Source organism: Balaenoptera musculus, chromosome 6 (assembly GCF_009873245.2).
Source record: "Balaenoptera musculus isolate JJ_BM4_2016_0621 chromosome 6, mBalMus1.pri.v3, whole genome shotgun sequence".
In the NCBI taxonomy this organism is placed as follows: Eukaryota; Metazoa; Chordata; class Mammalia; order Artiodactyla; family Balaenopteridae; genus Balaenoptera; species Balaenoptera musculus.
In genome coordinates this window covers 109208636-109230829 of record NC_045790.1, presented here as the reverse complement: position 1 = coordinate 109230829, position 22194 = coordinate 109208636, and the positions used below count along the sequence as shown (strand labels likewise).

The 22194-nt window shown below is 50.2% G+C and overlaps 1 protein-coding gene across 3 annotated transcripts; it reads right to left on the bottom strand.

The window, feature by feature from the left end:
- Positions 1-78: 78 nt before the first annotated feature.
- Positions 79-15365, bottom strand: TBC1D13 (TBC1 domain family member 13). 3 transcript variants are annotated; one of them, XM_036855223.1, is made up of 12 exons: positions 15210-15365; positions 14025-14098; positions 12351-12391; positions 11688-11749; positions 11434-11533; positions 10484-10566; positions 8563-8722; positions 5451-5661; positions 4776-4939; positions 3854-4014; positions 3602-3659; positions 79-2702 (listed from the first exon to the last, which is right to left on the bottom strand). In XM_036855223.1, exons 1-12 carry the CDS (start codon positions 15230-15232, stop codon positions 2637-2639), a joined length of 1203 nt encoding a protein of 400 aa, XP_036711118.1. In that variant the 5' UTR covers positions 15233-15365; the 3' UTR covers positions 79-2636. The 3 variants fall into 3 exon arrangements, with proteins under 3 accessions (XP_036711118.1, XP_036711119.1, XP_036711120.1); XM_036855224.1 differs by having other exon boundaries at positions 8563-8719; XM_036855225.1 differs by lacking the exon at positions 12351-12391 and having other exon boundaries at positions 15210-15341.
- Positions 15366-22194: the final 6829 nt, after the last annotated feature.

Here is a 22194-nt window from a genome sequence, read left to right as displayed (position 1 = left end):
TGACTCCATCTTTGCTCAAACGTTTTTTCCTGCTCCGAGGTCTTGAAGGTTTCAGCCCATCACAGAACCAATGCCCACTGCAAAGAACACATGATTTATTAAAGACAACTTATCATCAACAGCATTGATTCAAAGAACAAAACAGACGAAAAAACAAAAGCAGACTAACATTCTGACCCTTGGAATGAGACCTGCTGAATTCATACAGCCCATTCTCTAAGTGTCCAAAGTCCTGGGGACAACTTCCCAAGCAGGAAGCCTCGGGGTCTCTAGCTCTCTGGGGACCTCCCTTGAGAGTCTGGGGAGGGAGAATTGCCAAGGGCAGGTCCTCCCATTGGCAAGCTCAGTCTAACCTGGACGTGGTTCCTGTGCTCTTTTGACCTTCATCACAAGGTCAAGGAGAGGGCACTGGACCCAGGTCTGCCACTGAGGCAAATGAGATGCAGTGATTCAAGTAGTATGGTACCAGGAGGGAAGGCAGAGGGACAGGCAAGAGGCAATGCATCAGGTGTCCTGGGCAGTGCCTGCTGGGACCCAGGCTGTGGTCCAAGCGACAGGCTGTGAAGGGATCAAGTTGTGACTGAACCACCAGCTGACAAGTTCTGGGAAGAGGGTGAGCCAGGCTGCTGGGAAGCAGCGTTTCTACCCCGTGCCGGGGTCTTGGAGGCTGGCAAGGATACCAACTCTCTCGTCTCCCTTACACCCAGTTCTATTACAGAGCTCAGGGCCCTCCCAGCCAGGACCTGCTGGAAAACCAGGAAGGTCCTAGAGGCAGGGGGAGAGGATGTTGACTGACCTTGGAAGGTCAGGAAGACCATGACTCCAGCTGGTTTCCACCATTCCAGCCCTACCCTTCATCCCCAAATCAAGCACTTGCCAATCTGCAATAAATAACCAGGAGTCTGAATAAATAGTAAAAATCTCCCAAATACTGTGCTGGGAGAGGAGGAGGAAAAAGGCAAGTGCGTGGAGTCCTAGAAGCATCCAAGGGACAGCCTGGAAAGGCGCCTCCTTGGGGAAGCTGTTCCCGGCCCATAGCCACAAGTCCTGGCTGTCAGGCTAAGGAAGTTTCCGGGGGGCCTGAGGGTCCCTGCTGGCCAGTCTGGGGAGATGAAGAGGGCCCATGCTACGTCACCCAGCCTTCCAGATGCAAACCAGCTGCCTCCTCACAAAAGGAGGAAGGGCCTTGGTCAGAACAGGCCCACAACTCCCACAGCCCAGCGTGGGAGGGGCCGGCTGCTCCTCCTCGGTACGCACGTGCCCCACATCCTGGGAGCAGCCCGAGCAGGTGACCGGAGAAGGGCCTGCACCTCCTTCAGCTCCCCTGCCTGAGGGAGACATGGCTCTCCTGGCCCTGACAGGACCCAGGCCTTTGAGCTCGGCCACGCCTGACCCAGAGAGGCTCCCTTCGGTCCCACTGCCCATTATGGGGTTCGCCTGCCCTGGGCCGGCACCTGGAAGCCATGGGAACGACTACGCCTCAGAGGCACCTGGATCCCAACCTTAATGTCCTTTTTCTTTTGGGAGAGAAGGACTTTTGGGGGAACCTCTGGAAGACCCAGCTCTCCCTCTCCTCCCCCCTCCCTCCCTGGGCAGGTGGGTGAGGCGCAAAGCTTCATGGGCTATTAATTCTCAGCAACTCTGGGTTTCCAAGAATCCTGCGGTGGGGCAAGGGTTCAGGGCACTCGAGTGAGGCACTGTGGACTGGGAGCCCTGGGAGCCTAGAGCTGGGAGATGGGCACAGGCTGCAGAGGTCAAGGCCGACCTCCAGGAGCCTGGCTGAGCCAGACCCTTCATCCTGTCTCCAGGGTTCTTGGGCATAGAGAGGAGGGTGGGGGAGGGGCTGGGGATAAGGCAACCCAAAGAGAGGGGAGAGAGCGAGCAACGGAGAGAGGGGCAGACAGAGTGAGAGCCACACCCCCTCAGTGAAAGAGGTGGAAGGAGAGAGAGGGAGACGGAGGCAGAGACAGACAAGGAGAAGCAAAGACCAAGAGGGAGTCACCTCCCTCCAGACACATGGAAACACACAGACAGAAGCACACGCGAGGGGGATTAAAAAACATACACAGCAACCCACAACTACACACACACACACACACACACACTCACACACACACTCCGTGGGAAAGAGACAGAGGGTGAGACCTGGGCCTGGCAGCCTCTTAGCTCCTTCACGGTGTCACCTTCCCTGTGGAGAAGCCCAAGCACCAACCTCCAGAAGTGGTTTCTGGCTCATCTGCCAAGCACCTCCCCGACCAGCGCCCAGAAGATGGAGCAAGAGAGCAGGAAGAGAGCAGCAGAGCAGAGGCAGGGAGGGGCCCTTGCCTGCCCCCAGGGCCCGCAATCTGCCCCAGCCCCAGGAAACCACCTCACAAGCTCCTGCCTTGCTCAGCAGCCTGGGCGAAGGGTCCAGGGTGGAAGGGGTGGAGTGGGGGGAGGAGCCAGGGCTCGGTGGTTAGGAAGGAGCAGGGCACAGCGGGCCCCCGGTGGGAGCGGCCAGGGTGAGAGGCCTGGAGCAGGCTGATCCTGCAGCGGCCCCTCTGGCTGGGACCCCACGGGCTCCTGCACGTCCCAGAAGCCAGGGCACAGCGGTCGGCGGTGGCTTCTCTCCCAAACCTGGGCCTCTTGCCGCCAGGCTACTGTGAGTCTTGGAGTTCCTTGGCTTTCTGTAGGATCTGGCAGATGTCTGTGATGGGGTAATCCTGGGCAGGGGAAAGGCCAACAGTATGCTTGAGAAGTCAGCTCACCCTTCACCACCTCTGCTGCTCCCGGCCCTCTCCAGTAGACCTGTCACCATGCTGGACCCCGGGCCTAAGGGATACCCCCACACTGCCCAGACCTTGCACGGAGCTATACTACACCCACTGCAGCAGTAACTTAACCAACCCAACCAGTCACCACCCAAAAGGTCTCACAGCCCCTTCCCTACGACAAGGACCACCTGCTTCACCTCTCCCCACTCCTGCCGTCGGACCCTGACCTCCACTGACAATGAGCCTGGAACAGGGCCGGATGCTGTCCATGTACTAGCTCACTGGGTCACCTCAACAGCCCGATGAGGGCTTACTGTGAACCTGCCCATTTTACACATCTAGTCAATGAAGTTATTGAAAACCAACCCCAGGCCAGGCGTTGGCAAAGAAATTAAGGCCTAGAGAGGTTGCCACTTAGCTTAGGTCACATGACTAGCACGGGAGAACAAAGATGTGAACCCAAAATCGTCTGACTCTCAAGTCCATGTTCTTAACCACTAAGGCCCACACTTTCCTTCCCCCGGTCTGAGCACGATTACCAACGGACATTATTAGCACGTACTGGGTAATAAGTCGCAGCCTTGAGTGAATGACTTGGCTTCTCTGAACCAGCTTGGTTTAGAGAAGCCAAGTCATTCACTCAAGGCCACACCACACTCAAGGTCAGTGGCAAAGCCAGATTCAACCCAGATCCAAACACAGATCTGCCTCAGGGGTCTGGACTCTTAAGCCCTGCTACCCTCTCCTGATCCTGACGCAGACTATCACAGCAGCTGGCATGGGGCGGCCGCCTGCTAAGTGTCTGTCTCATGGCTAAAGACTGAGCCTGCCCCTCCGAACTCCATTACCTGCAGGAGCCGCATGTTTACGGTAAAGTCCCCTTCCAGCAACTGCTCCCGGATCAGTCTAAGAAAAACAAGCAACAAAAGCACTGGGCCCCTGGGCCACTCTGAGTGCAGGCCCACCAGGCCCCTTCCCGCTCCTGCCGCCCCACCGCACCCGCAGCAAGTCTGGTTTGATGCTCGCCTGAGAATCCCAGAAGCTCTCACCAGCCTCTCGAGAGCAGGCCCTGCCCGCCCCCTGCTCGCGGCCACACTCACATGAGCATGGCGCAGCAGACCAGAAGGAGGAAATCAAAGCGGCTGTTGTCGGCAAACAGGGAGTCCCAGATCCGGATGACATCAGGCAGCAAGAACTCCTGGGACAGCAGCAGTGTCAGCCAGCGGAAGGCGAAGAACTGGGGCTTGATATTCTGCTCTTGCTGGGGAGACAGAGGTGCAGGGTGGGTGCAAGAATCCGTGTTGGCTGGTTGCCACGGAACACCATGCAACCTATTAGACATGAATTCATATAAGCAGCAGGCCAGGCGTGAGCGCCAGGCACGCTGAGGCGCGGATGGCACGGGGCTGCCTAGGGAGGCTCGCTCAGTGAAAGGGGAAGCTCCTGCTTGCTGCCAGCCAATGCTGTCAGATCGTCTGATGTTTTCAATTATTCCCAATGCAGACGAGCCCTCTGGTCAGCCACAGTGAATACTATTGACCGAAAAAGCATGTTACAAAACAGCAAGACATGATTCCGTATTTGTTTAAAAAGATATGTTTATATGTATCTTCTTGTTCACGAAACTTGTTTTGTTTGTAAATAAATATCCTTTCTACTGAACTGTTTCCTGAAATAAACATGGAATGCCACTCCACTAATTTTTAAAAATGAAGTTCATACTTCCTTTCTTGGAGGACTAACAGGCTGAAGTAAGAGCACCCAGTAAACGCCCTGCGCCACGCCTGGCACACGGGGCACTGTATCCACCTCCCCCACCCCCAGCCCGCTAGGCTCCCGCCACCTGCTGCCCAGGTCCCCCAGCCCCGCCTCGGCAGCCGGCTCAGCACTCCCTGGCAGCAGCAGCCACTCCCAATCCCCAGACGCAAGCCAGTCCTCATCCTGGGCCTGGGGCGCTCAGGAGCCTGCCGTCCTCCGCCCCCTTCCGTCTGCCCTGGCCCGTGTGCTGCTGGGGGTCCTCACCAGCTTCAGGTAGAGTTCCATGTCCTTATCCTTCAGGGTGGAATACACCTTTTCCATCTTGTAGGTGATGCCACACTGTGAGTCGTCAAGGCTCTTGATGAAGTTGTCCCGGATCTCAGCCATGAGGTTGGTGAAGCAGAAAAAGGTGTCCGCCTCGGCGTGCTCTGGGAGACGGGCAGGGTGAGGGCAGCCATGAGAGAACTGGCGCCCCCCCGTGTCCCACCCCACCGCTCAGCTACGTGAGACCCCCTCCCCTGAGCCTCACCAAGTCACCCCGCCTTGGTCAGGCTGCGCCCCTCCTCTGTCCGTGGCCACTCTCCACCCCCAGACTAAGGACATCACTTCTTTCTTCTCGCACCTCTGACCATGCTGTACACCAGCTCAGCGACTGACTACATGCTCTTCTGCTGACACGTTTTCAAATCATTATTTACTTAAATCCTTTCTATCGTTCAGCTTCCTATATATACAGCTCATCTCCTCTATCAGAAATTCAGTTACAGATAGCAAGAAATCAGTAAACACCTAACATTCTAGAAAGTTCAAGCCAGAAAAGATCTCAGAGATGATCCAGGCCAACCCGCTTATCCGACAGAAAATGGAGGCCCAAAAGAGGGAAGTGAGCTGCACAGCTTGATAAAATAAAGCCCATTAGCCTGGAGCCCGTGTATCTACCTTTCCACTCGCTGTTGGGGTCGGTGGCAAAGGTGTAGTACAGGGGCCCCACGATCTCATTCATGCCCTGCACGTAAGCGATGCCAGGGTTGAGCTTGGCGTAGATGAACAGAATCCGCTCCACGACCTCCCAGTGGGCCTCGCAGCCGTTGGGCAGCACCTCATACTCGTTCAGGGATGAGGGCGCCGCGTTCTTGTGCGGGGAACTCATCTGGGGGAGAAGAGGAGCTCGTTAAGGTGGGTGGCACTACCGACAGTATGTTCTCACCGGGTATGTTCACCCACAAGCCGAAACCTAACTTCCATCTCATGGGCAGCCCAGGGCACAGAGGAACGAGTCCAGCACCACCGGGAACAAGTGGACAAATCCAGAATGTATGACATTCTACAAGCCAGCTGGACTGCAATCTAATTTATGGTGATAAAGGTCAGGATAGTGCTTACCTCTGAGGGAAGGCGTACTGACCAGGAAGGGGCATGAGGGGACTTTCTGGATGATGGGAATGTTCCGTGTCTTGATCTGGTCGGCAGTTACACGGGTGTATACATAAGAAAAAGGTCATCTAGTTGTATACCTAAGATTTGTGCATTTATTGTGTGTAAGTTATACTTCAATTAAAAAAAAAAAACTTAAAAATATAAAAATATATCAAAAACAGACAACTGGTTAAGACTCTTCAAAAAGTCAAATGTTGAGGAGGGGGAAGTGGAGGCGTGCTCCAGATGAAGACACTAAAGAAACATAACATCCTAATGCAACGCATAAACCCTGAAGAGGTGCTGGTCTGGATTTAAAACAACAAAAACATTCTTAGTACGACTGAGGACACCCGATCCCGACTGAGGACACCCGATCCCGGACTGGATGTGAGGTCTTATTACGGACTACGGTTAATCTCCGTAGATGAGACAATGGTAAGGAGGATGTCCTTATTCTCACGGGATGCCTGCTGAAGTACTTGGAGGTGAAGGGTCAGGACGTCTGTCTATATATGACACACACACAAACATGGCCAAAGGTTAACAACTGTTGAATTTAGGTGGAAAGTATATAGGTGTGCGTTGTACTCTTCTTTCAACTTTTCTGAATGTTTCAAAATTTTTATAAGAAAAAGTTGGGAGATGAATGAAGAGATGATGATCCCCACTGAAAACTCATGCAATAGAGCAGAGGTCCCCAACATCAGGATCCCCTGGGAGCTTCATAAAGGTTCGGGTGCCTGGGGTTAACTGTATGAGAGCCACAGGCACACCCATGCAGGGACAGAGTATGAAGCTGTCCTGGAAGCCCAGGGTCCTGGAAACAGGAAACTCCCTTTTCCACTATATATACACGTGTATACACATATACATGCATGTACATGTGCACACACACAGACACACACATCACTAATGTTTACCCAGAGTGTTCTATTGCAAAACAGAGCTCCACAAGCCTTCCTGTTTAATGCCCTGAACAGCATAGAATACTCTCTCAACATCATTTTCAAGACGAGGAAACTGAGGCTCAGAAATGTTAGGCCACTCATCAGACATCTCGCATTACAGTGAGCCCAGACCAGCTCACTCTAGAACCCGAGGTCCAGGCCTCAGAGAGTGCCCACTGCTTTCCAAGAATCTGCACAGCCATGACCTCATTTCACCCTCTGGGCAATTCAAAAGCCAGACAGGGCAGAAATGATTACACCCAGTTTACAGAAGAAGAGGCGGAGGCCCAGGAAGGTGAGTCTGGTGTTAGTTGCCCGGGGTCAAACAGTCCGCTTCAACTCAAACTGCCCAGCCACTGGTCCAGAGGTCTAGTGATGGAGCTCTATCACCAGGACCAGGTCCAAACCTAAAATCAGTTCTCAGCCACCAATTACTGTAGTAAAATGAATGACAGAAGCCACGTCCCCATCTTGCCATGCAGCCAGAACATCAGCAGCCAAGCAGGAGGGCCACCAACCCAGCCAGCCACGGGGCCATTTAGCCAAGCATCTGGCACCTCCTGACACACCCAGCTCTGTCGTGAGCACGTGGAGCCCAGGGATCAGCCAGAACGGCCCCGTCACCCCGTGGCGGAAAACGGCTGCTCTCCTGGAAACACAAAGCCCTGATCGGTCACTCCACTTGGGGGAAACGAGCTTAGCTTGCTGGAGGTTACAGAGGATTTTTCCATTGTTGGAAGACAGCGAAAAATTTTGAGGAACAAGTCAAAGCTCCAGGTGCCAAAGCAGTAGGTGCAAATTAAGAAACAAGACAACATACTTGTTTAGCTATAAGCAGCTTCTCAGAATCACAGGAATCTGCTAGAAGGCTGAGGTTCAAACACTCAGCATCACCTGGCCAGCACAAGACCTATCATTCTTTTCTCCTAGGCCTCTCACACCCCTCCCCACTCCACCCCAGCCCCCACCCCCACCCACTCTTGCCTGGACACCTCAGCTGCCTCCCAGGTGGCCTCTCCACCTCCATTCCTGCCCCCGCCAGTCAAATCTTGTATAAAGGCAGACTTAAATCACATCCCTGCTCTTAGAATGGTGCAAGGGTCCCCAGCCCTCAGGATAAAGGCCCCGCGTGGCCTCACCACCACTCACCTCTCCAGCATCCTCCAGCAGACCTCCCCCCACCCCCCCGACCCCGCCCCGCCCCACCTCATGCTGGACTCCCTTCCTTGAACACACCCCGCTCTCTCCGGCCTGAGGACGTCCACACATGCCATTCGCTCCACCTGAAGTCTCTTTCCTCTTCATCCTTGGAGCCTCAGCTTAAATGTCACTTCCTCAGGGAAGTCTTCCCTGATGCCCAGACCAGGTCGGCTCCCCCCATCACTGTTCCCACCGCACTTCCTCATCACACTGGTAGTTACTTTTCCAAGCGCCGTCTACACCACAGACCAGAAGTGTGGCTCCTTCACTGCACAGCAGGGCCCTCCCCCACACCCATGACACCAGCCTTTGATGCCTGACTTTCAGAGAGAGCCTGGAGGGGGACCAGGCAGGACCAAGGCTGCTTTGGGTAACTCTCAGGGCAGACGGTCAGGGGTCTGATGGCCCGTGGCCACTAGTCCAAGAGAAGCAGGAAGGAAAAGGTCATCACGGGGCGTCCCTGGGGCTGCCAGGCGGCCTCTCACATTTGTGACCCCGCTCCGGTTCCGGGCCACCGTCTGGGATTTCAGTGTCGTCTGTTCCACCCGCTTACGAAGGGTCTCGAACTCATTCTGCGGATCCAGGATGAGGAGGCAGGGGTACTCGGTGGCCCTCTGGAAGAAGGATATGTCTGGGCACAGCCTTCTGTCAAGAGGGAACAGGGGAGGACTGTTACTCAGCGTGGAATTTTTAGGCATCCCACCAGCACCCTGCTGCCAGATGCCCCAGCATCCCCAAAGCCTCTGTATGTGTGTGTCTGTTTTTTAATTAATAACATTTTATTTCAAAAGCAATATAGTCATGGTATATGTATACATACCCATATATCTTAACGTGTATTTGCAAATAGACACACACACACGCATATATATTTTTAAGTGTCCTTAGGGTCTTAACTATTCTCCTAAAACAAACGCCTTTCCATGTCAAAAATACCTCATATGTACAAACGTATTAACTGCATTGTGGCTTAAAATGGTAAAAGAAGTTTAGTTAAGTTACACATTATACAATAGAATATTACACAGCTGACATGGGAGATGCTCAAGACAGAGCAAGAGAAAAAAGCAAGTTGGGAGACAGGCTCTAGATCGTGATCAAGTTTTTAAAATATATGTACTGCAGTACACGCGCATTTTCCAAAGATCTTATACAGAGCACATTGCAAACTTGCCCTCTAGAAACACTGAACAACGTGCTACAATCACTACCAGGGCAAGAAACTGTTTCCCCAGAACTGGGTTCAAGACGTGGTTCCTGACTTAAATGGGGCTATTAAACACCTGGTGAGTAGAGGCTCCAGCCTGAGAAGGAAGGAGGCAAGAGCCCGTTCTGCTCCCTGGCTGAGCCGCCCAGGGTTGGGGTCCCACTGCGGGCACAATGAGCACAGGAGAGGAGCAGCCCCAGGTGGCAAGGGGCTGGAAACACAGCTACAAACGGTGAAGGCAGAACTGAAAGCAGGCGGGCAGACTCAGAACCCAAGCTCTAACCACTGGGTCCACTGCGGACAGGCCTGCCGGCTCCTCACCCAGCCCTGTGGGAGAGTCACCCGCTGCCAGACTCGCCCACCCAACAGGACAGCACAGCCGGCGTCTCCACACTTCTCTACCAAGAGGAACGGCACGCACATGCACACAGCGTAGCTCACAGTTTAAAAAAAACCACACTTCTGACCCTGTCGCTCCCGTGCTTAAAACCTTTGCGCTTCTGCCCCACATCCCTGGGATGGAGCGATGGTCCGACCCCTGCTTGCCTCCAGTGTGGCCGCAGGCACACAGGCCTTCGCGCTGCTCCTCGGACAGCCAAGCTCTGCAGGCTCGCAGGGCCTCCCACGGCAGCTCCTCGCCCAGCAGCACACAGCCCTCCGCTCCCCTCCCCCTGCCCCAAGGTGCCCGCTCCTCCCATCTCAGCTGCTGCCTCCGGCCAGGCTTCCCAATCACCCTGAAGCACCCTGAACTCTGCCTTCAGAGCGTTCTCCACAAACTTTAGTGACACGGAAGATCTGTTTTGTTGAACATCCGTCTTCCCGTCCTCCCTGCCAGCTTCTAGGTTCCTTAAGGAGAGAGGCCATGTCTGTCTATTCCGTGTTCAACGCCCAGCCTGGCTCTGAGCCTGCCATGTAGCGGGGCCTCAGTATTTGCTGAAGGAAGGAAGAGATGAATCCACAGACGCCAGGGCTACAACTGAAACTAAGGCAGGGCGAGAGGAGAGCCGGGCGCTCACCGCATCGCCAGCCCCACCCCAGGCCTGCTATCACTAGGGCCTGGACTCAGCTAGCAGGACAACTCACCAGCAGTTCCTCAAACACGCCCCTGTGGGCCTGGGCTGGGAAGGGACAGGGCAGAAGAACTGGGAATCCCACAGAAGCCCCAGGGGCCGGCTGCCAGCGCCCAGCGCCCTGCTCACCGGACATCTTTGTCGATCTGCAGCAGCACCTCGTTGTCCTTGAAGTACGTGTTCCATCGGCTGTCGGGGTTAGGGTTGAGTGGCTGTCAGGGAAAACGAGCTGCTCTGTCCTCGGTCGGCTAGGAGCCCAGGGACAGATACCAGCCTGGGCACCTGAGCAGCGGCTCCGAACCAGCATTCCCACCAGAGACCCAGCTGTGGCTGAGACAGCCTGTGAGCTAGCTGCGGGGCAGCACAGGCCTTGCGCGGCGCCCCGAAGCACCATCACACTCCACACCCGGCGGCCGAGCCCCGCAGTCCGCTCTGAGTACTTCCCTGCGCAGCAAGGACTCTGTCTTTCCTGTCTGTAGCTCTAGAATGCTGCATGTAACAGGTGCTCACTAAATGCTTGCCTGCTGAATGAATGAATATTGTATCTTTAGGTCTCTTCGAATCTAACTCATTACTACTTTGAGTTGCCAATTCCAGTCCTTGGAGGATCGGCCTGGGTCCAACCCATCTCCACTTCCCGACTGCAAAGCACCAGGGAGGAGCTCGGTATTTGTGGCTGGAACGAGGCTTCCTCCAGGCCACACAAAGGCAGTTTATCCTCCCACCGGCTCTGCTCTGACTCCCTTCAACTATAATATCACAGAACCTTCCTCGAGGAAGGGAACTGAGGAGGAAAGGAGACAATGCACGTGGAGGACCTGGCTCAGCGCTGCACACGCATGCTCCCGTGACCCCAGTCATCGCTTACAGTCCCAACTGGGCCCACAGCCTGCGGAGAACAGGGAGAGACAACAGCCTTCGGGGGCTGAGGAGCTAAATGCAGAAATGAGGTACTGGGAGGGCCAGAGGGGACCAAGACCAGCTGCACCTAGCCTCTGGCACGAGGGACCTAGTCCACTCCAAAGCCCACACCTCTCCCCGCTCTGCAGCCTCGGTCCCCACTGCTGACCCCTACTCACATGGTCCTCAAAGGTCACATCCTCCCTGGATACACCCATGTTGGCCTTGGCGATGCCAGGCTGGATGATCATTTCCCTCAGGAACTGAGAATACAGCTCCCTGTAGGAGAGAAGAGGAGAGAGGGATGATCCCCAAAGGTCTCCCCCAGGGAGCCCGGCGCAGAGCAGCAGCAATAGGAAGTGGGCCGGGCTCACACCACCTGCTCTGTTTGATACAAAGGGCCTCCCATCATCCCCCTTTGTCAGGGTCTCACCTCTGCTTGGCCAGGATGGAGGTCCATGACGCTCTCTCCAAGGGGAGGTAGTTCAAGAGAATCTGCAGAGAGAGAGAAGAGCAAAGCTCTGGCGACTCCCCCAGCCCAACCCTGGAAGTAGATGGAGGCTGAGAGGCCTCAAAGAAAATGTCTGATAAAGCCCGGAGACAGCAAGATGGGCTAAATAAAACCCAGGAACACAGGCATGGGCTGGGGGCAGCCTCCCATTTTCTCCCCACTGGCTTCCCCCACCTTCATCCTGAACCAGCCCTTTCTACTGCATTTCCTCACACAGACTCTTCCAAACGATAATAAAACTGTGCTCAAAGGGGTTGGAAACCAGGACACCGGGGTTCTGCTCCCACCTCAGCGAAAGGCTTTAGGCGAAGCGCAGCCTTTTTTTTGTCCCAATAAGCATCACTTCCACTGAGCTGTCTGGACCAGGAAGCAGAGGGCTTCGCTGGCATTACAAAGTGTTCCACCCCCAAGGGGATCCTGGAGGGGACGCCAAGAGAAACAGAAAACCCAGAACTTCCCAGAAAAGCCTCCTGGGACAAGCAAGGAAAGACAGAGAGCAGGAAGAAGGGGCCAGGGGTAGGGGCAGCCCATGCAGGAAACCAGGGAGTCTCAGCAGAGCAGAAGCTCCACCCCAGGCACACCCACCTTCCAGCAGAGGCACCGCAGTCCGCCCTCACAGGGGATGCCTGTGGACATAGCAGGCAAAGGTCACGCCCCCGCAGAGTCCCAGAACCCCCCAGTCCTCCACCTCGGAGCCAGTCGGCAGGGAATGGAGTGGGCAAGAAGTACTTCTTCCAGGATCGTTTTCTGCCAGAAAGATCACTAGACTAGATGCTAATCCTGTGTGTACTCTCTCTCCGTGGCCCGTCTGGAATGTTCTTTTGAGGATAACACCTTCTCACCCTTGATATTTCTTCCTCAGAGCAGCCTTTACCAACCACCACCTCTTCCCAAACAAAGTCAGGTCCCTTGACATAAATGATAATAGCTCCATCAGTTCTTCACAACATCCACCACAAATGGGATCGTATAATGTAATTTGTATATCTATTTAACATCTTTAACTCCTGCTACTGGGTAAGCCCCAGAAAGACAGAGGACCAAATTTGTCTTACAGTCCCAGCACCTAGCCCAGGGCATGGCCCACAACAGGTAGTCCGTAAGTATCTGTGGAATATAAACAAAGCTATGAATGCTGAGTGTTTTGGGCTTTACGGACATGTTTCACTTAATCCTCATTACAGCCCTAGTAAGTAGGGAAGATCAGCATCACTGTCTCCATCTTACAGATAAAGAAACTCATCTGGAAAGACAGAGAAATCAAGGACTCACACACAGGTCTGTCTGACTCTAGAGCCCAACTCAGCAGGCTGCATCCCCTGGGGCCTGGCAGATTCTTCAGCTCAGCACAGATGCCAAAACCCCTCAAGATCTTCAGGGCCATGTTATAAAGTAGAAACTAACACACCACTGTAAAGCAATTATACTCCAATAAAGATGTTAAAAAATAAATAAATTTAAAAAAAAATTAAAAAAAGATCTTCAGGGCCTAAATATCACTCCTGAACAGAAAGACAAACTTCTCCTGAAATACTGTCATGAACCTCGCTAAAGCAGCTGTTGCTACCGTCTCCCCAGTACCGTGAACAGGAGCTAATGCCCCCACCTCAGAATCTGCATGGGGATGAAGGGGGCAACTCAAGCACTACTTGCTGACAAAGTTACAAGGGCAGTGCAGTCACAAGAAGCTACCCAGAACACCTTGGGGTATTTTTAAAGACAAGCAGAAGTCTCTGTGCTGAAAAGTTAACTAGGCCATGGAGGGCAAAGTCAAAAACTGCTGGGGTTCAGCTCCTTAAAGTGGGTGTCTCAAGGCTGGAATTTTACCATTAACCAAAGTTCACTGTTGCCTGAGTTGGCTTTGATCCTAAGCCAGGGATAGAACCAGGAACCACTCTGCAGCTAACCAAATTCTACAAGACAGGAAGCTTGCTGAGGAATGAGGAAAGACCTGACCTCGGCTCACGAAGTCTCCCCTCTGCCCTCCAGTTACTCTCAGGAAGCAATCAGCATCACTCATAGGCCAATAAGCACCCTGTCTAAGGCCTACAGGCATGCTAATTGTGGCCGCCACTGCTCCAGGAACCCCCTCCAAGCTCAGGGTAGTCACTGCTTGTTCAGCTCCACAGAAGCTGGAGATGGCCCCAAAAGGCAGGCTGGCCCCCAGAACTGGCCAGGTGTGGCCTTGGGCACCCTCCCCTCCATCTTAGTCACAACGTTGCTCTAGGAAAACCCTGAAAACGGAGAGTTGCCTCTTACCACTAAAACTGAGTTCCTGAAGCTTTTCCAAGGCAATCGTGGGCTCCTTCAGGACATCCTGGAAATCTGCAATCCTAGAAGGAGGGAGGGGGAGGCAAATGAAGCACAACCAAACCCCAAGATGACAGGCTTAGCGACCACTCCAAAAGCCCACAGCTCCCTTACACCACCAGTCTCCAGCCTGTTCCTCCCTCCCCTTCGGGACATAAAGATGGCAAAGCTCAAGCAAAACCTGGCCAAAGGCAGCTTTGGAGAACTAGAGATCACTTTTTCCTCTAAGCCCAGAAATGTAGAGATATTCTTGTCTAGAGGTTCTCAAATGAGCACCATGAAATTAGACACATTCTAATATTTAGTGAGCTGGCATTTATGGGGCACTTCCTGCTGGCCAGGCCCAACACACTGCTGCTATCTGAACTCAAAAAACCCTAGCAATCAGGAGTAATTTGATCTGTAGACAAGGACCTGTGTAATCGGCGTTCCAAGCTCAAATATATAACCATTAAAAGACCTCTGGGCCTGCCCGCAGGCAAGGACAAAAGGTTTAAAAAACAAGTCCTGCACCAAGGGGGGAAAGTGGGGGGAGGGGGATGAATTGGGAAATTGGGATTGACATATATACACTAATATATAAAACAGATAACTAATAAGAACCTGATGTATAAAAAATAAATTAAATTAAAAAAAAAAAAAAGTCCTGGAGGAAAACTAAAGAGTGAGCAAAATTAGCCAACGCTGCAGGATTTGGCTTGAGGGGAGAACAAACTGGAGAATCCAGGTTTTCTAACATTTCTAGTAAGAAAAGGACACGTGGGATGGGGAGCATCTGGAGAGACTAGGGTACTGGGGCAAAGGGTTAACAAGGGAAAAAAGGACAGGAGGTGGGGGTGAGATCGGGCATCGAGGCCCTGGAAGAGGAAGACACCAGGGGAAGGGATCCAGGGTGAGGAAGAGACAGAGAGAGAGACAGTGAGAAAAGGGGCGACACCGAGGGGCAGGTGTCCACGCTCCGTGCCCCCCTCAGGCCCACAGCAAAGAGGCTGGAAAGTGGGCGCCCAAAACCTTCTGCCGGGGGCGGGGGGGGGGTGTCTCGGTTCATGGCCTCATCCGCGCGCCCCCTCCGCAGGTCAGAAGAGGCAACCTGGCCAGGAGTGGCCTGGCTGGTCTACCCCAGTGGCCCCTTACCGGCTCTTGTGCAGACTCGACATGGTGTTGACTTCCGGATCCCCCCGCTGCCTCCGCCGCCGCCAGCGCCGCCGCCCCTCAGGGCCGCGGGGCGCTGGGCAAAGGCCTCCGACCGGAAACTCAGCCTCAGGCGCGCGCGTTCTGCTCCGCCCCGCCCCGTTCACGTGCCACCGCTTCTCCGCTCTGCCGTCTGGCGGCGCGGCGGGGTGGGCGGGGCAAGAGAACGCCGGGAACACGGCCCCGCCTCCGCTCCCCCACCTACGAGGCTCGCGGACCTAGTGCGCAAAGTTTGAGGTCGCGCAGGTGACCGCGCAGTCTGTGCGCCCCAAGGCTATTCCTTGCCCTTTCCTGGGCCTCAGCTTCCAACTAGGCAGTATACCTGTCACCTTGTCCTCTTCCTTACACGTTCCTCACCTGCAATAAGCTATTGAGTTATCGTTTCAGGGATGTAGACCTTCCCTGCTAAACTATACAAGGCCTCCCGGCTGGTCTTTTCACTGCTGAACCCTCGACGCCTATAGCAGTGACTGCACAGAGCAGATGGTTCAATAAACATTGGATGGAAGAGCAGGACTACAGTTCAGGGTTTCCTTGACTTTTGTATTTCATGAACATGAAATTTATCATAAAATCAGGACAATAGAAAAGGAAAACCAAAATTTCAGGATCCTTCCCAAGAAAAAACAATTGGCAGCCTCACAATGTTTTTTCTCTACCCCTATATGTGCATATGTGCATAATTGTCCTTATTTATTTTTTAGAAGGGAAATTTTATTTTATTTATTTTATTTTTGGCTGCGTTGGGTCTTCATTGCTGCACTCAGCCAGCTGGGCTGCTCTGTGTTGCAGTGCCCGGGCTTCTCCTTGCAGTGGCTTCTCCTGTCGTGGAGCACACGCTCTAGGTGCTCGGCCTCAGTAGTTGTGGCGTGCAGGCTTCAGTAGTTGTTGCTCGTGGGCTCTAGAGTGCAGGCTCAGTAGTTGTGGCGCACGGGCTTAGTTGCTCCACGGCATGTGGGATCTTCCTAGATCGGGGATCAAACCCTTGTCCCCTGCATTGGCAGGCAGATTTTTTTTCTTTTAATAAATTTATTTATTTATTTTTGGCTGTGTTGGGTCTTTGTTGCTGTGCACGGGCTTTTTAGTTGCAGCAAGCGGGGGCTACTCTTCATTGCAGTGCTTTCTTTTGTTGCAGAGCACGGGCTCTAGGAGCGCGGGCTTCAGTAGTTGCAGCACGCAGGCTCAGTAGTTGTGGTTCATGGGCTCTGGAGTGCAGGCTCAGTAGTTGTGGCGCACGGGCTTAGTTGCTCCGCAGCACGTGGGATTTTCCCGGACCAGGGCTCGAACCTGTGTCCCCTGCAGTGGCAGGCGGATTCTCAACCACTGCACCACCAGGGAACTCCTGTCCTTATTTTTTAAATTTCTCCGCAGATCAGTGAAAAGTTTGTCACTGGACTGTATAATCTCGAAACCCCCTCCAGCTCTCAGCTGCTGCCCATCAGGATTTCACTACTCCGTGGAGCAAGCACAGGGACACCTGTTCCTTTATTCAATCATCCCACAATTTCTGCTCCCACTATGTGCTAGGTACTGTGCTAAATGTTTCTTCAGAATACAAAGATTATGTTCCTTTGCATGAAATATAAGAAATGAATAAATGTTGACTTAATTGCACATCAGGACAGGAATTTTTTCCAGGTTAGAAAAAAAATACCACCAGCCCTTTGAAAGATTGATTAGGAAGACAGGGAAAAACACAACGTGTTAAGAAAAAAAGACAGTTGGCTATCATTTGGAAAAAAATAAAGGTCTGTTCTTACCTCACATCTGACAGGAAAGTAAATTCTGAATGAATTAAAGCTCTGCAAGGGAAAAAACCTATGGGATTAGAAGAAAACTATATAGAAAAATGTTTTGAATCTTGGAGAAGGAAGACATAAGGCCCAGAAGCCATGAAATATAAGACAGATATATAACTACCTAAAATTTTCAGTCTCTAAATGGTAAAGGAAAAGACAAGCATCAACAGGGGAAAATATGTGTACCCTTTATGATAAAGGGTTAATCTCCCTAATGTATAGAGAGTTCTTAAATCAACAAGAAAAAGACAAACACCCCAAGAAGAAAAAAAAAAAAGCATTCAGTCATTCAAGAAATGTATTGAGTGCCTACAACGTGCCAGGTATGTCCTAGGTATTGGGAATTTAGGAGTGAATAAAAGACAAAAATCTCTGCCTTCGAAGCATTGACGTTTTAGTGAGGGGAGTTAGACGTTAAATAAGGTAAATAAGTAAACTAAATGGTACATCAGATGGTGATAAATTCCGACAGGGGAAAATAAAACAGGAGTGGGCAGTGGGAGGGGCTGCAATTTTACATAGGGGGTCAGGAAAACTGCTCTGAGGTGATGTCTAAGCAAACACCTGAAGGAGGTAAGACAACAAAGCTTATAAGCAGGCACTTCAAAGAAGAAATAAAAATGTCTCACTAGAACCTGAAATAACAATAAATTGGACTAATACTCAGAGGAATATGAATTGAACAACCATATTGTGCCTCTTGGTCTGGGAAAAGTCATCAGTATTTATTGTACCCACCATCACTTGGTTGTAGAGAAACAGACCTCTCTCAAACAGCTTTAAAGAGAGTTAACCTGTACAGAGTTTTCACAGAGCAATTTGACAAGCACTAATACAATTTTTTTAACTTTTTATATTGAAATATTATAGGTTCTCCCCAGTGGTTTCTTTTTTCTTTTTCTTCTTTTTCTTTTTTTTTTTTTTTTGGCTGCGCTGCGCGGCTTGCGGGATCTTAGTTCCCCAATCAAGGATCGAACTCAGGCCCTCAGCAGTGAAAGCATGGAGTCCTAACGCCTGGACCGCCAGGGAATTCCTCTGGTTTCATTTTAATACAATTTTACCAACTTCCAGATATAACTGATGTTCCGTAAACTACACATATTTAAAGTGTACACTTTTATAGGTTTAGACATGTATGTAGCTGTGAAACCACAATTAAAATAATAAACACATCCACCGCCCCCAAAATTCCTCCTGCCCTTTTGTATCTCCTCCCTTCTTCCTCTTTTTGTACATCCCGCCCCACCTCCATACCCAGGCAACCACTGGCCTGCTTTCTGTTGCTATAGATTAGTTTGCGTTTTCTAGAATTGTTGATATTTTTTATCTGGCTCCTTTCGCTAAGCATAATTATTCTGAGATTTGTACATGTTGTAGCATGTATCAGCACTTCATTCCTTTTTATGGCCGTAGATTCCATTACTAGATGAATCAACCATAGTTTATCCACTCATCTAGGTTGAACATTTGGGTTGTTTCCATTTTTTGGCTATTACACCTAAAGCTGCTATGAACGTTCATGCGCAAGTCTTTATATGTACACATATTTTCTTCTCTCTTGGAGTGGAATGGCTGGATGAGTTTTAAAATTTTAAACTGCTAAACCATTTTCCAAAATGGTTGTATCATTTTACACCCACACCAGAAGTGTATGAAAGTTTCTGTTCTACTATGCCCTCACCAACACTTAGCGTGGTCGGTCTTTTTTATTTTACACATTCTAGTAGGTATGTAATGGTATTTTATTGTTGTTCTAATATGCGTTTCCTTAAAGACTAATCACAGGGACTTCCCCGGTGGTCCAGGGGTAAAGAATCCGCCTTCCAATGCAGGGGACACGGGTTCAATACCAGGTCGCGGAACTAGGATCCTACATGCCACAGGGCAACTAAGCCCGCGCGCCACAACTAGAAAGAAGCCCGCACACCGCAACTAGAGAGAAGCCCAGGCACCGCTACTAAGACACCCTACACAGCCAAAAAAAAAAAAAAAAAAGACTAATCACATTAAGCATCTTTTCATGTGTTTGCCATCTATATACCTTCTTTGGGGAGGTTATCTGTTCAAATCTATTTCCCTTTTTTTAATTGAGTTGCTTATTTGCTTATTGAAATTGAGTTTTGGGAATTCTTTAGATTTTCTGGACGCACATCTCTTTTATTTTTAACTGTGGCAAAATGAACATAACATAAAATTTACCATCCTAACCACTTCTAGGTATACAATTCAGTAGTGTTAAGTACACTCACGTTGTTGTGCATCTAATATCCAGAACTCTTTTCATCCTGCAAAATTGAAACTCTACACCCACTAAACAGCTCCCCATTCTCCCTCCCCAAGCCTCTAGCAACCTCCATTCTACTTTCTGTCCCTATGAATTTGACTACTCTAGGTATCTCACATAAATGAGATAGTACAGTATTTATCTTTTTTTTGTGACTGGCTTATTTCATTTAGTATAATGTCCTCAAGGTTCATCCATGTTTCCGCATGAGTCAGAATTTCCTTCTTTTTTAAGACTGAATAATACTTAATGTTTTGTTTATCCATTCATCCATCAATGGACACTTGGGTTGCTTCCACTTTTGGGCTATTGCAAATAATGGTGCTATGAACATGGGTATACAAATATCTCTCTTCAAGACCCTGTTTTCAATGCTTTGGGGTATATATCCAGAAGGTAAATTGCTGGACCATATGGTAATCCTATTCTTAATTTTTTGAGAAACTGCCATACTATTTTCCATAATGGCTATACCCATTTACATTTTCACCAACAGTGCATAGTGTTTCAATTTCTCCACATCCTCACCAACACTTGTTATTTTCTATTTTTATGATCATAGTCATCTTAATGGGTATGATGTGGTATGTCTTTTTAAAATATGTGATTTGCAGATATTTTCTTGTGGTTTGTGGTTTGCCTTTATAACTCTTAACAGTTTTTTTTTTCCAAAGAGCATTAGTTCCTAATTTTGATAAAGTCTTCACTCCCTTTGATGTCATATCCCTCAAACTTTTACATACTCTGATATCACAAAGATTTTCTCCTACATGTTTTTTGTTTGTTTGTTTGTTTTAATTTTATTTATTTATTTATTTATTTATGGCTGTGTTGGGTCCTCGTTTCTGTGCGAGGGCTTTCTCTAGTTGTGGCAAGCGGGGGCCACTCTTCATCGCGGTGCCCGGGCCTCTCACTATCACGGCCTCTCTTGTTTGCGGAGCACAGGCTCCAGACGCGCAGGCTCAGTAGTTGTGGCTCACGGGCCCAATTGCTCCGCGGCATGTGGGATCTTCCCAGACCAGGGCTCGAACCCGTGTCCCCTGCATTGGCAGGCAGATTCTCAACCACTGCGCCACCAGGGAAGCCCCTCCTACATGTTTTATAGTTTTAGGTTCTACATTTAGATCTATGATCCACTTTAAAATGTTTACAATCCATCTTGAGTTAATTTTGATAAATAGTGTGAGTTATGTATCAAAGTTCATTTATTTTCATATGAATATCTAATTGTCCCAGCACCATTTGTTGAAAAAGTAATCCTTTCTCCAACTGAATTGCCTTTGCAACTTTGGCAAAACCAATCATAAACACGCAGGATCTATTTCTGGACTCTCTGTTGCATCACACTGATCTCCTTGTCTATTCTTTTGGCCTCACAACACTACTTAAGTAGCTCTGTAAGCCTTGAAGCTCCATACTGTAACTCTATAATTCTGTAGCTCTATAATGTCTTTAAGTTAAATAGTGTAAGTCCATCAACTCTTTTGATGGTTATTTTGGCTTTTGCTCTTGATAATTTGCATTGTATATGAACTTCAGAATCCGCTTGTCAATTTCTAGGAAACAAAATTTGCTGGGATTTTGGTTGGGACTGCTTTGAAACTACAAATCAATTTGGAAAGAATTGGTATCCTAACATTATTGAATCATCTGACCCATGAACATAATATATGGCTCCATTTATTTAGGTCTTTAATTTCTCTTAGCTGTGTTTTGTAGTTTTCAGTGTACAAACCTTACACATAATTGGTCATATTTATTCCTAAGTAACGCACATTTTTTTGATGCTATTGTAAACGGTATTTTTTAAAATTTCAATATCTATTTATTACCGGAATACAGAAATAAAATTGCTTTTTATTTGTTTTTGTTATTACTTATAATGATAAAATTAATTTCTTTTTTTTAATTTTATTTATTTTTGGCTGTGTTGGGTCTTCGTTTCTGTGCGAGGGCTTTCTCTAGTTGTGGCAAGCGGGGGCCACTCTTCATCGCGGTGCGCGGGCCTCTCACTGTCGCGGCCTCTCTTGTTGCGGAGCACAGGCTCCAGACGCGCAGGCTCAGTAGTTGTGACTCACGGGCCCAGTTGCTCCGCGGCATGTGGGATCTTCCCAGACCAGGGCCCGAACCCGTGTCCCCTGCATTGGCAGGCAGATTCTCAACCACTGCGCCACCAGGGAAGCCCAAAATTAATTTCTAATAATACATTATTATTTATTTATTTTTAAATATTTTATTTATTTATTTATTTAATTTATTTTTGGGGGTGCATCGGGGCTTAGTTGCGGCATGCAGGATCTTTCATTGTGGCACGGGCTCTGCGTTGTGGCGTGCGGGCTTCTCTCTAGTTGTGGTGTGCGGGTTTTCTCTCTTTAGTTGTGGCACATGGGCTCAAGGGTGCATGGGCTCTGTAGTTTGCGGGACGTGGCCTCTCTTGTTGAGGTGCGCGAGCTCAGTAGTTGCAGCTGGTGGGCTTAGTTGCCCCGCAGCATGTGGGATCTTAGTTCCCCGACCAGGGATCAAACCCGCGTCCCCTGCAGTGGAAGGCAGATTCTTTACTAGTGGACTACCAGGGAAATCCCTATTATTTATTTTTAATTGCTTTTCTTGATCTCATATCCAGAAATCTTGCTAAACTCAATCATTAGTTTGAGGATTTCCCTGCCGCGGAGCAACTAAGCCTGTGTGCCACAACTGCTGAGCCTGCGCTCTAGAGCCCGCGGGCCACGACTACTGAAGCCCATGCACCTAGAGCCTGTGCTCTGCAATAAAGAGAAGCCACCGCAATGAGAAGCCTGCGCACCGCAAATTTATTAAAAAAAAAAAAAAAAATTCAGTTTATTCT